Consider the following 14,983-nt stretch of genomic DNA (forward strand, 5'->3'; position numbering starts at 1 on the left):
GGATTGTTATATAAGATATTAAATTTTTAAAATATTATAAACCATTACTTTGAGTTAATGAATTTAAGTTGATACTTGAACATGTGTCTATAAAAAAAAAGTACCATTGGTCTAAAAGGTCATTCAAACTGAATTCAAAGTCTATAAAAGTAAAAACAAAGCAGTGTTAGGTATTTTCAAAAGAGCACAAAAGTTATCTAGAATGTGACACCAACCATTTGTATGGCAAGGCTTAAACTAAAACAAAAGTTTTGCAGTATTTCTCCTTGAATTGAGTGAAACTTGATCACTGATCAGCTGTACCTCTAAAAGCTTTATGCCATTTCTGAACAATTTTGCATTGTTCTTAGTTTAGATCAAGTCACTTGTATTCATGTTCAACCAATCAAATTTATATTAAATAAAACTTCTTATATTTAAAAAAAAACCAAAAGACTCCCTAGATATCTTTCTTAAACAATGAAGTTCAGGGTGGTTGTTTGTTCCTTTTTTAACACAATAAAAATGCTCAAGGACAGTCCAGGGAGTGAAATATTAAGTTAGGTCCAATGAACAGAAATTCATGGCAGCTAGACTATTTTAATTCAATATTTTTCTCTTGTCCGAATCCTTTAAGACAATAATTCATTATTTCCTAGCTAAGTTTTATTTATTCTTCTAACATAGGGCTTAGTAGAGACAGATCATCAAAGATATCCATCTAGGATGGATGCAAAAACTTTCCTGTTATCAGAAAGTTGTTATTGATGGTTGATGCAAAAATTTGTAGTAGCTTTATCATAGATTGAATGTTACACTGACAATCTTAGATTATCTAATGTTAACAACAGTTTGTTTATTCAGGCCATTAATCATATTGTCTTTCTGGTTTCATTCTATCGATTGACCTCTTCAGATACGAACAATTTCTTTTATTGTTCATTAATAAATGTCATTACAGTAATTCTTGATACCACTATAATGTCATAGGCTCTTTTTAAAAAATTAGGCGATGAAGCAATAAACGTAAGAATATAATGATTCAACCTTTACCTTTTAAAAAACAAACTGTGAAAATATGTACCCATAATGTTGTTATAATATCACTATTTGAATGTGATAATGTGACTATAATCCTTCGCCAGAAGAGTAGAAATAAAACTTTAACTAAAAATATTAAAATCTTCAAAAAGTACAAATATTTCTTTCTGTCACTTTATTATTTCTGCAAAAAATGTATGAGACAGGATTAAAACTAAATTCAGTTACTGGAGCAGAACAGTCCGTTTCACATAGAAATGGATGTTCAAAACACCTGCCTTCGTCACTATTATGTGATTTTTAAAAATAAAAATGAAGTTGTCTAAAACTGGTTTCAGTTTTTAACACAACAGTAGAAAATGTATTTATTGTCAAAGGAAACAGCTATCCCAGTGTCTTGTCACCCAATAAGATTAGATGCATGTAATGAGGGTAAAGGGGTTCTAATCTGAAGAGTAAGACTGGCCAGCCTAATGACCTGACCTAGGTGGTACAGGATGCAAGGGTTGGTTTTAAGATCCAGACTGCTACATATAAAATTAAAATATCAACCAGCTTTTCATCATAGCATCTGTTCCTGTACTTAGTGAAGCTTTTCTTTTATGTTGTCTTCATTATCCCAGTTGGAGCAGAAAAGTAAGACGTTAAACGGTTAACCCCATTTCATTTCATTTCTTTTCTGCCCTCCATGACCTTGTATATACAAACAAGTTTCAAGACATCCTTACAGCACAAATCAAATGTTATGAAATACATGTCATATAAGGATGTAGATTACAAAAAAATCAATAATATTTTTACACAGTTTTGTTTCTTTGAGAAAAAAAAATCTTTTCGTGGATCATAACATCAATTTTCCTGTTCACATTTTACAAATCCCATCATTTGCACTATATTTGATGTGAATTTTCTTTACATTTGTTAATGTATTTACTTGATATAATCGAATTTATTATACAAAATTTATTTTCTCTATCTATTATACTTTAGATGTATGGATACAATTGTTTTGTATTTCTCATTCTGCAATAGTTGCACCATGGTAATAATCAGTTATATCTTGATCAATAGGTACATTGTACAAGTGACTGAAAAACTATACAAGTCTTTTTTATGTCAGTGCATCGATGCATATGAATTGTAACTTTGAAGCATTTCATGTAAACATATTTACATATTTGAATTCTATGTTCTTGTGCTTAGGCAGAAAAAAAACCCACGGATATGCTTTAACAATAGATAGAGAAGGATGACAGTTACTTGAATCAACTTTTAAACAATTCAACTACACACTCAATGGTGGATTGTCTTGGAGACCTCACTGAAGGCATCACCACTTGTAATTGAAAAGCATAGAAACATGCCCAGAGAATAAGTTTGACTGGTTTACTATAATTAACCATTTCCATTTTCTAGCTTTGGAACTTGATCCCAATTGATTGGTGGTAAGGGTAGCACTTGAATGGTGGTAAGGGTAGCACTTGAATGGTGGTAAGGGTAGCACTTAAATGGTGGTAAGGGTAGCACTTGAATGGTGGTAAGAGTAGCACTTGAATGAGGATGCCTAGAATTTTTCCAAAAGAAAATCTGAGTTGATGTTGTCATTGTCTGTCTTTGATTAGAATAGAGAGATTGATGAATACTCTCTTTTAATGTTTTTAAGGTTGTCATTTTTCTTGTCTGATTGTTGTGGCAACTGTTGTACTAATATGTTTTTAGTTATTCTTTATATTCTTGTATGATACTTGAATTAAAAATCCTGACTGTAATTGGTTTTATGTTTTCCAGGTTGATAGGTTAAATGGTGATATAAAAATGGGAAAGAAAAAGCCGTCAACTGAGAATGGAAAAACAGACACTAATACCCCAGACAGCACAATCTGCTGGTGTAACAAGATGTTTGGTTTTTCCCCAGCAGACTTGAAATCACCCCAGGCAGTGATCAAGTTGTTGTGTAGGCCGTCTGATCCAGCTTGTCTTGGAGTTGTCAGGTTTCTCTTTGGTAAGAAAGCCATATAAATTGTTAGTGTGTGCTGACAGTTAGATATTAGAAATATTTAAATCAATTTTTAATACATAATAGACTTTGTAAATAGAAATATAAAAGCGGTATCTAACTTCTGTTGCTGTTCATTGATGTATTCAGTTGTGTGACATACAAACATTATTGATAAATGGCAAGGGTATAAAGAAACGTTAGAATTATTTGCTTCATCAAGCAACTTTGGGAATAAAATGATGATATATTTGTCTGAAAGTATTTGAAATTTATCTACCCATGTAATTACATCATCAAAAGCACAGACGATTCCCAGTTTTAAAAAAAGTAGCCATAAATCAGGTTGATAAAAGTTGATTTGATTTATTATTGAAGTTATTTCTTTTAACTATGCCATCTTTACTATAATCCTATGGGATCTATATAATGTAGATTATTTTTTTTTCAATATTACGTAAAAGAATTTATCTCCCTTAGGTAGATATATCTGATTATATTACCTAATATAAAGATACAAGATAAATGCATTTAATCGAGTCAATGTTTTTGATGTTTATCCGAGTATACTTTGTGCAGTTATTAATTACTATAGGGATGACGAACACGTTTTTGATGCTTATCCAATTATACTTTGTGTACTTATTAATGACTATAGGGATAAGTACATGTTATTCAATTTACAGAGAAACCTTAAGCTTTTGTTTGTACAAAAAAGGGAAAATATCTAAATGTTTCTGGTAAAAAAAACCCATAACATTTCCATTCTGTCAAGAGAGAAAATATTTGTTCTCCAGCTGAGAACCGTCTTCATTAGCCCAGTTTAGGAGCAGAACAGTAGGACGTTAAATCCCATTTCATTTCATTTCATTTCTCTAGCTGAGCTCTTTAATGTTTGAGGTTTTTTTTCGAATCGCATTAATATAATCACTTTTTGCTCAATATTTCTTTTAAAGGTCTTTCTTATTAAGTTTGACATTTTGAATTATCTATATTGTTCTGTGTTTTTGTTTGACAGTCTTTCATTTACATGTCTAATATAAAACCTGGAGAACGTAGAGAAAACTCATAAATTTACAGGCAGCCATCTGTAGAATTAAGCAGCTTGTATTTGATAGGTCAATCTATAGATAAACCATTTTTATACACCAAGATTTGTATGTGGTTGTATATTGCTGTCCCCTATGTCCACTTATATGTCATTCACATTACCTGTTAGCACATATAGAGGCTACAATATCCATTTATTTGTCATTCACATCTCTAGCACAATAGAGGTGACAATAATCTATATGTGTTTTTCAAATTCATTTGGGTTATCTATCTCATTTAAAGATACTTTCCCACAAAAGTATTTATCGAGTGGTTGTTTCCAATAAAAGTATGGCAATTTTGGTATATATGGAAAGTAGAAACATCCAATCTTATTACAAAAATACTGGATTCCCAGAAAAACCTCCATGGAGTGCATACAGGACAAAATGTAAGGGTTTCCCTAACTGACAGCCTGACGATTAAGGATGTCTTCTTGAGTGACGTTAAATGTTGTACGTGACGATTGTCTAATCTCTCGGCGTGGGTGAGAAAAAAACCATGGAAAAAGACGTGGGCAGTGGATAATCCAAGAATTTAATTAGGCTTCAATATTTATGATAAATGGACAGTGATTAAAGACAACATCGTCTTATATGCAATGATTTTCCTCCGGCTTCGCACCCGTTGCTGGGTACCTTCCTCCGGCTTCGCATCAGCCAAGTCACATGACACAAACATGATCTCTTTTGATAGATTTTTGATAGCAGGCGTACAATGTTTGGAAAAGGATTTGAAGCAAAATTTTGACAGATTAATTAGTTTAAATACGTTTGTAGTCCAAATATATCATCAAATTACCCAGTTTGGTCGTGGGGGGGGGGGGCGGGATCATGTGGCTAAGTGGGTAAGACGCTGGCTCGCTAGCCTGGAGGTAGGGTGTTCGATACCTGCATTGGCCGAGAAAGTTCATCCAGATTTTCCGGCGTGGTTCCCCATTGTCAATGATGCAGGACGGAGGGCCTGTCAAGGACAGCTGTCTAGTTCTTCGGATGAGACGGAAAACCGAGGTCCCGTGTATACATTGGAATGCATATAAAAGATCCCTTGGTAGTTGGAATTCGATATAAGAGTAGGCGATAGTTCTGCTGCCCAGGCAAAATTTCCCTTATAGCACACTGTATGGCGTATGTTCGTCTTCATTAGCCCAGCAGAGGAGCAGAACAGTAGGATGTTAAACCCCATTTCAATTTATTTCATTTGGACATGGGAAGGTATCTTGAAGTAAAGGTGACTTGATTTTTATACGCCCACATTGAAATGTGGTCGTATATTGTCGTCGCCCCCGTCGGTCCGTCGGTCCGGCGTCCACAAGCAATTGTGGACGCTCTAGAGGCTAAAGTTAATATCTGATTGACTTTAAATTTATACACAGTGTTTAAGGTCTTGAGACGAAGAAGCCTATTGATTTTCAGCGATTTCCGATAATTACTGCCAGAGTTATGGCCCTTGATCACTTTGAAAAATCTTGTGGACGCTCTAGAGGCCAAAGTTAATATGCAATTGACCTTTAATTTATACACAGTGTTTGAGGTCATGAGACGAAGAAGCCTATTGATTTTCAACGATTTCCGATAATTACTGCCAGAGTTATGGCCCTTGATCACTTCAAAAAATCTTGTGGATGCTCTAAAGGCCAAAGTTAATATCCGATTGACTTTAAAATTATATTAAGGTCATGAGACGAAGAAGCCTATTGATTTTCAGCGATTTCCGATAATTACTGCCAGAGTTATGGCTCTTGATCACTTCAAAAAATCTTGTGGATGCTCTAAAGGCCAAAGTTAATATCCGATTGACTTTAAATTTATACACAATGTTTAAGGTCATGAGACGAAGAAACCTATTGATTTTCAACGATTTCCGATAATTACTGCCAGAGTTATGGCCCTTGATCATTTAAAAAAATCTTGTGGATGCTCTAGAGGCTACAGTTAACATCCGATTGACATTAAATTGATACACAGTGTTTAAGGTCATAAGATGATGAAGCCTATTGGTTTTCAGCGATTTCTGATAATTACTGCCAGAGTTATGGCCCTTGATCACTTCAAAAAATCTTGTGGATGCTCTAGAAGCGAAAGTTAATATTCGATTGACTTTAAATTTATACACAGTGTTTAACGTCATGAGACGAAGAAGCCTATTGATTTTCAGCGATTTCCAATATTTGCTGCCAGAGTTATGGCCCTTGATCACTTCAAAAAATCTTGTGGACTCTCTAGAGGCCAAAGTTAATATCCGATTGACTTTAAATTTATACACATTGTTTAAGGTCATGAGACGAAGAAGCCTATTGATTTTCAGCGATTTCCGATAATTACTGCAAGAGTTATGGCCCTTGATCACTTTTAAAAATCTTGTGGACTCTCTAGAGGCCAAAGTTAATATCCGATTGACTTTAAATTTATACACAGTGTTTAAGGTCATGAGACAAAGAAGCCTATTGATTTTCAGCGATTTCCGATAATTACTGCCAGAGTTATGGCCCTTGATCACTTCAAAAAATCTTGTGGACGCTCTAGAGGCCAAAGTTAATATCCGATTGACTTTAAATTTATACACAGTGTTTAAGGTCATGAGACGAAGAAGCCTATTGATTTTCAACGATTTCCGATAATTACTGCCAGAGTTATGGCCCTTGATCATTTTGAAAAATCTTGTGGACGCTCTCGAGTCTAAAGTTAATATCCGATTGACTTTAAATTTTATACACAGTGTTTAAGGTCATGAGACGAAGAAGTCTATTCATTTTCAGTGATTTTCGATAATTACTGCCAGAGTTTTTGCCCTTGATCACTTCAAAAAACCTTGTGGATGCTCTAAAGGCTAAAGTTAATATCTGATTGACTTTAAATTTATACACAGTGTTTGAGGTCACGAGGCGAATAATCCTATTGATTTCAAAGATTTCTGATAATTACTGCCAAAGTTATCGCCCTTGATCACTTTGAAAAATCTTGAGGACGCTCTAGGGGCCATAGTTAATATCCGATTGACTTCAGATTGATACACAGAGTTTAAGATCTTGAGACGAACAAGTATATTGATTTTCAATGAATTTTTATGACTTGGAACAGCTAAATCCATGATACAGTATTAAAAGTTTTGTATACAAAACGTTAGCATGGGGCAGAACTTTATAAAAACCAAACAAATTCTAATGGTTTTCTGAGTTGTTGCTCTTAATCAAATTTTAGTGTATTATAAATGTTTCATTACCGAATAAAGTAAAAATATGCGACAACTCTTGTTGACTGCCCGGACGATTTAGCTGCTGTGGGCGTGTGTTTTGTTGCCTGGCAACCTATCTTTATGACTTGAACAGTTAAATCCATGATATTAAAAGCTTTGCATACAAAACGTTAGCATGGGGCAGAACTTTATAAAAACCAAACAAATTCTAATAGTTTTCTGATAATTACTTCGTGAGTTGTTGCTCTTAATCAGATTTTAGTGTATTATAAATATTACCGAAAAAAGTAAAAATATGCGACAACCCTTGTTGACTGCCCGGACGATTTAGTTGCTGTGGACGTATGTTTCGTTGCCTGGCAACCTATCTTTAACATTTTTCAAGAATCACCTACAGAGTTATTCTCCTTTGTTATGAAATTTGCTACAACTTTATAGGCGGTATTATTAATGGTAAAAACCAGCCAATACCACCTATATAATTTATGCTCAAAACATTTGATGGATCCCGTTTTAATCGAATTGAATCCAATCCGGTAAATTATCTGCTGTTAAATTTTTTTATTTTTATTTTTTTTAAAATAAGGGGGGTTGGATGGCCGAATGGTTAGCAAGTGCATGCTGTATCATAAGGTCTGTCATTGAGTCAGCTGGCATGGTTTCGAATCCCCAGTTGTACATGACAAGAAGTAGGGTCACCTGTCCAACCTCATGGGTTTTCTCCAGGTCCTCCCACTGCTAAAGACCTCTACACGCAAGCGAATTATTGAAATAAAATGGAACCATGTGTTAGTTCCGAAATGGCCAAGTTTGTGTCGAGTGGACGTTAAACCCCATTTCTCTCTCTCTCTCTCTATTTCAAATATTCAATATGAATATACATATTAAGCCATTCGAACTACAAATAACGATTTTAACTGGTAGTGGGGTGGGCGTATATTTCATTTCCTGGCAACCAGTGTTTATTATGCAATGACAAAAAAGAAATTTGTCGGCCTCTTTTGACCAAATATATTTTTCTCATTTTAAAACATTTGTCTTTAATAGAAAAATAATTGCCAACAATTGACTGAGATAAAAGGTCTTGGAACGAGACTGAATTGTGTGGGTTGTCCAAAGTATATATCTATAGAAAAATCAAATTAATGATCTAAAAATAACTATAATCTGTATACCAGTAGTTTAAAATAAGGATAAGGTTATTCATAACCACACTGTTTATGAATAAAGATTACCTCATAAATACTGTATTTATGCATTACAATTACTGTTACCTCTTAAATACTTTTGAAGCATTTATGACCTAACCCTAACTCTAGCCCGTTGAAGCTACCAAGCACTTCTTGCGCTTGTTTATTATACAGAGAGTCCCAATAAAAAGTTAATCCTAACTGCTGTGGTTACGAATAAATTCCCCCTAGATGATTTTACTGATGTATTTATACCACAGTTGGAATTTCTCAACATTAGAGAAGTATAATGAAATTGTCAGGTTATTTTGTAAGAGAAGAAGGAAGCGCTCCACGTTAAAAAATTACATGGGTAAACTAAGCCCAAGTTTTTTAGAAAATCTATTTGTATAGATTTTGCCACATCACGAATTGAATTGAAGCATCTCATGAAGATTATTCATAATTTTGTTGTAAATCAGTGCGATTCTGCTTCTTGAATGAACACATGAGAAAATTTGTTTCCATGACGTTTGGTAGTTGAACTAGAAATACACAGGTTACACAGGTCACACTTCTATGGACTACAATTACTGCTTATTACTGAACAACGTTTCGACCAGGATTCTTTAGTCTGTATATATATATTGAGAACTGAAACAAATTTTTAAGCATTGTGATTATTACAGTTTTAGATTAATTAAAACAATTACATCTTAATTCTTTATATTTTTACTTGCAGGTTTTTTGATGTTGTTGGACATACCACAAGAAAGAGGACTTGGAATGGCTGATGTAAGATGGGGTAATAATGATGAATGTCGGTTCCCTCTCTTTAATTTTCTCAAACCGTTACCATTAGAATGGATGTATATTGTCTACTTTGTCATGTTATTAGGTAAGATTTCCGATTTTATTTAAAACACAGTTTGGTATCATTACAAATTTTACGCTTGATAGCAGCATATATTCCACTCGGCTTACCGTCTGAATGTCGGTACCTAGCGATCTATTTAATGTGATATTTAGATAATGAGAAAGTAAACATGAAGCCATGATTAAGAAATGGCTATGTCGTGGACGGAGTGATTTGAGAATAGTATTATAAAACCGCTTGATCTATAATTACATTATAATTATGGAATGGTTACTTCTGTCTCTGGTTCCTGGTATTCTGTATTGATTACAAGTGTATCGTCTGCTCATTAGTTTCTACTTTTGATCAACATGTGAGGTCAACAGGAAGTCTAAATTATAAGAAAGTAATATTAAACGATTATGGTATCCTTTCTGACAGACCTTAAACAAAATAATTAGAATTTTTGATAGGCAGAAACAATTTATGATAGATAACCCTGTATGATTGCGAAAATATTCATTGATTTATTCTTCCAAAGGATTTTCCTGATCATTTTCGAGAGGAAGCTCTTAAGTCAGCTGAAAGTGATAAATCAGTTCTTTAAGGGCATTACGCAGTTCAAATTATGAGAAAAATTATTCATGGGTGTTTCTTTTTTAAATACCCTTGCCCAAAAGTGCTCCTTCTGCTGTCCAAATTTTGTTTATACTAAGGAGTTATTCGCCATAAACTATATTTAATTTGTCATAAATGTCTTTCAAATTGTTGTGTGTTTAGCTTTGAAGTATGAAATAAATGGATATCTGCTTGAGATGTTCTTCAATATCTATTTTCTTTTGGATAGTCCACACCTTCTCTGTACTTTATAGATAGAGACACATGTACAAAGAATTATACAAGGTATAAATGATTATGGGTAAAAATGTTATTTTGTAATTTTAGGTGCTGCCGGTATTATGGTTGGGTTTTTATTCCGTTTTAGTTGTATATGTTTTCTACTACCATACTGGTATATATTCTTTCTCGATAAAACATCATGGAACAATCATAGTTACTTATATGGTATTCTGGGATTTTTACTGACCATTTCTGATGCTAACAGATATTGGTAAGTTTCTTTCATTTTATTGAGGTATATTATTTTGATATGCCATTATCTTGTATCCCATTTACCACAAATTTCTTACCATTTCTCACCATTTTGTTTTGATAGTCAAATGATTAGTTGAAACTTTTTGTTGGCCGAACAATGTTTTCGGACAAAAGTTAGCACAAGGTCAAACATGTTAGATTTCAAAAACATTGTTCGGCCAACAAATGTTTGTGTTGTTCTTGTTTGCGTTGAATTTCTACAAAGAGCGAACCATATTATATGGACATCCAGTCAGTGTTTCATTAACGATCATGTGGTATGGAAATGGCTGTCGTCACCATTTTGTGAACTCATGATTTTTGGATCAATCATGTGACATCATCGTCAGTCTCTTTTGAACAAATGTTGGTCGGTTTGCATTGAACATTCTTTAAAAAGGTGTAAAGCATTTCTTTTGTTAGACGCCAACAAATGTTAGTTGGTCTGTGGCAGGCTTTAGACTTAAAAATACTGATCAGTTTTTATTACTCCATATATATTGACTCTTTGGGTAGATCTCATTTGTTATTTCGATCAGTAATTAGACATGCTCTATAATTCAATTTTTGTTTTGAAAGGTTTAACAGAAGTTGGCTTGTTTTCTGATTTTAGTTTAATTTTTGACATTGATACATTATGGGAGATAAGATAAAGAGATGGCAGTTCTCGCTATAATAGTTAAAAACTAGATAGTGTAAAGGTAATTTGCTGAAAATTTCAGTCAAATTGATCCCCTATGAGCCGAGAAAGAAGCGGGTGAAATTTTTGCATAGTCTCGGTCATCATTAATAAAATCATTAATATAAACAGCATAGTCTCGATAATCCACTTTTTGTCCCCCGCCTTTCGAAGAAAGCAGGGGACTATTAAAATGGGTTCGTCCGTCTGTCTGTCCGTCTGTCTGTCCGTTCTGTCCGTCTGTCTGTCCGTCTGTCCGTCCGTCTGTCTGTCCGTCACACTTTTTGGGACACAATAACTCTCTTCCTAATTGAGCTAGAATGTTCAAACTTGGTGTATGTGTTTATTAGGTCAATGCCTTGATGGAGTTCGAAGATGAGCATTTTCCGCTTAGGGTAAGCAGAGATAAGCAATTTGATTGGTTGATGCTTTGGGACACGATAACTCTCTTCCTAATTGGGCTAGAATGTTCAAACTTGGTGTATGTGTTGATTAGGTCAATGCCTTGATGGAGTTCGAAGATGAGCATTTTCCGCTTAGGGTAAGCAGAGATAAGCAATTTGATTGGTTGATGCTTTGGGACACGATAACTTTTAATTGAGCTAGAATGTTCAAACTTGGTGTATGTGTTTATTAGGTCAATGCCTTGATTGAGTTCGAAGATGAGCATTTTCCGCTTAGGGTAAGCAGAGATAAGCAATTTGATTGGTTGATACTTTGGGGCACGATAACTCTCTTCCTAATTGAGCTAGAATGTTCAAACTTGGTGTATGTGTTGATTAGGTCAATGCCTTGATGGAGTTCGAAGATGAGCATTTTCCGCTTAGGGTAAGCAGAGATAAGCAATTTGATTGGTTGATGCTTTGGGACACGATAACTTTAGTTCTAATTAAGTGAGATTGATGAAACTTGGTGTATAGTTTCATTACAGTAATACCTTGACTAAGTTTGATAATGAGCATTTTCTGCTCAGGGTAAGCAGCAATTTGATTGGTTGATACTTTGGGGCACGATAACTCTCTTCCTAATTGAGCTAGAATGTTCAAACTTGGTGTATGTGTTGATTAGGTCAATGCCTTGATGGAGTTCGAAGATGAGCATTTTCCGCTTAGGGTAAGCAGAGATAAGCAATTTGATTGGTTGATGCTTTGGGACACGATAACTTTAGTTCTAATTAAGTGAGATTGATGAAACTTGGTGTATAGTTTCATTACAGTAATACCTTGACTAAGTTTGATAATGAGCATTTTCTGCTCAGGGTAAGCAGAGCGATACGCAATTTGATTGGTCGAGACTTTGGAAAACAATAACTCTCCTACTTTGATTGTTAGACTATAAGTAAAGATATACTGTTTGATTGTTCAATACTTTGTAAAAGATAATTTGTGATAAATTTATATGTGTCCTCTAATTATTTTCCTAATTCGGCGGGGGACATCAGCCTCACTGTTGGCTTGTTTGGATTTAATTATCAATGACCGTTAGCGGCATATAGGAATCTAATCCAGCCAACATTGAAGGCAAGCCTTGACATCGAGAGTTTATTATGGTCTGGATAAGTTAATTAATATCTAATTGATAATTTAGATAACATTTCAGGCCTAAAGAAAGACTTGTAATAAGCAGATTTTGCTCTTGCATAATGCATGTTTAAGCTACTGTGTCGACAGCGGAACACAAAATGTGTTATATCTCAACACTGGCATTATCAGTAGATGTAAAATTTTCAACAGAGACAGAAGGTTATCCTAATAATCAAACCATCACACAAAATCAAACTAATTAGACTGTTTTATTTTTGACCATAATCAAAGAGATGGTGCCATTTTTAGATACTAGTAAATAATTGTAGGTCATTAGATGGATTGTTCTCGAAGAATAAGAGGAATACCCATGTACCATTATGGAACTATACCTTGTTAAGGTTACAGGTAAGATGATACTATAATATGTAAGATGAATTATATAGACCATGTACCAGAGCCATCATCTAGTAATGGTTAATTAACCTGTGTTCTTTGGTCAAACCAATCATTTTCTATTTCATTTGAATATTTAGTATTCGTTCTGTTCATGATGACTGATATTGACATCTTGATTAGGCTAGAGAAAGAGAGAGAGAAATGGGCTTTAATGTCCACTCAATACAAACCAGAACCTTTCATTAATTTCAGGCGTAACATATGGTATAGGTCTTTAGCAGTGGGAGGAAACCAGATGACCCAAAGAAAATCAATGAGGTTGGACAGTTGACCCCTGCAAACACATTGCTTAACTCATTGACAGATCTTGTTGAAATAAAATTGAACTATATGTTAGTCCCGAAATGACCTAGTTTGTTTCGAGTTGGTGTTAACCCCCATCTCCCTCCCTCCCTTTAAGAAAAAATAGTTTGAATTATATCAAGTGAATACTTAATACCAATCATTTTTCTTTTCTAATAAAATGTTCTGCAGTTTTTCAAAATGATATGTAATAATTTCAGGTATTTTTAGTATATTTTATTGCTGGTTTGAAGAAGTTAGATTTTGATTGGGTTTATGGTTATTCAATGCAGAATCTCTCCAGACACTGGGTATTTGATCCGTTAAAGTAAGTTTATTATGTTTGAGATAATCACTGTGATTATTGTAATTTGATGCTTGTCTAGAAATAGTGAATATAACCAGATATTATTTCTCCCTAGTTGCTTGGTATTAATCTAAGCTTTCAACCAGTCAATATGTTACATGTCCGAAAGAAATTCTGTTATTTTATCTATTTTGATTATTGGTACATGAATTATACCTTCGAGGATACATCTGATGTATGTACTCTTCAGTTTATTGATTTTTAACAGTAAATTATGATATTTACATTGCGAAAGCAATCATTTATTTTTAAGATCGTATGCATGTAAATTGTTCAGTAAGTCTTTTTTAAGTATATCTAATAAACAGGTAAAATACATTGAATATCATCTAGTGTTTTAAAAGCCTAAAAATATGCATTTTGATTTGAAAGCAATAGAAACTTGATGACTTTAGATATTCTGTTTGAATGGCATTTAGTAATTGAACACATTAAAATATATAGTTGTTCCACACTACATATTTAGTTAATTTATCATACTTAATATGCAATAATAGATAATTGTTTTTTCTTCTCATTATAATAAAATAACAGTGAAACCTATCTCTCTCTCTTGGTTACTTTTTATTATACATAATTAAACAAACTTTATAGCTTTTGGCAGTAATTATATTATGATAAAGGAGCCATATTTGTGCCACACAGACCAATAAATTAACAATAGTGGTTTATTGATGTCTAATATTTAATAGAAATATTTATATATAGATTGTTTGTTCTGCAAGGGATTAGCACCAGCCATCATTGATTTAACATTGAGAAACAGTAACAGATATAAAACCTTACTAAACCTTGTTAAGCATATTGAAGTTCAGTATTTATTGAATTATATGACTGAGTCCCATGTGGTGCTCCCATTTGAGCAGATTTCTCTGGTTAATCTAGCATTAACCTTTAAGCTAATTGAATATCGGTTTGTCCAGTGCTCTAATATGGTTAAAAGGTTAATATGACTAGAGAAGGCTGTTAATAGTAGCCAAAGCAACAACGTTATCACAGCCTTCAGTAGTTTAGTTTAATGAAATCGTTTCTTAGTTCTCAGACTGTTTTCAGACACCGAAGTTAACAGGATTAATATATTGTATAGAAGGAAACAAAGCACTTATATGGGTTTTTATCAAAACTTATGGAATGAAATAGAATCACACAGTATGTCTTGTTCCGGTTTTCTGCTCACATGACATCATAATTTCTGATATTTCAAACGACAG

General features: G+C 33.7%; 1 protein-coding gene across 1 annotated transcript in view; it reads left to right on the forward strand.

Annotated features, from left to right (window-relative positions):
- The window catches only part of LOC126812398 (vitamin K-dependent gamma-carboxylase), a 43,985-nt gene that overhangs the window by 17,394 nt on the left and 11,608 nt on the right, over window positions 1-14,983 (forward strand). The window contains exons 2-6 of the mRNA XM_050538775.2: window positions 2,809-3,022; window positions 9,215-9,370; window positions 10,274-10,439; window positions 12,994-13,072; window positions 13,627-13,733. Of these exons, the coding sequence (XP_050394732.2) occupies window positions 2,836-3,022; window positions 9,215-9,370; window positions 10,274-10,439; window positions 12,994-13,072; window positions 13,627-13,733 (695 nt within the window). The 5' untranslated portion in view covers window positions 2,809-2,835. The remainder of the gene's footprint in view (window positions 1-2,808; window positions 3,023-9,214; window positions 9,371-10,273; window positions 10,440-12,993; window positions 13,073-13,626; window positions 13,734-14,983) is intronic.

The sequence above is a fragment of the Patella vulgata genome, chromosome 2 (genome assembly GCF_932274485.2).
Source record: "Patella vulgata chromosome 2, xgPatVulg1.2, whole genome shotgun sequence".
NCBI lineage: Eukaryota > Metazoa > Mollusca > Gastropoda > Patellidae > Patella > Patella vulgata.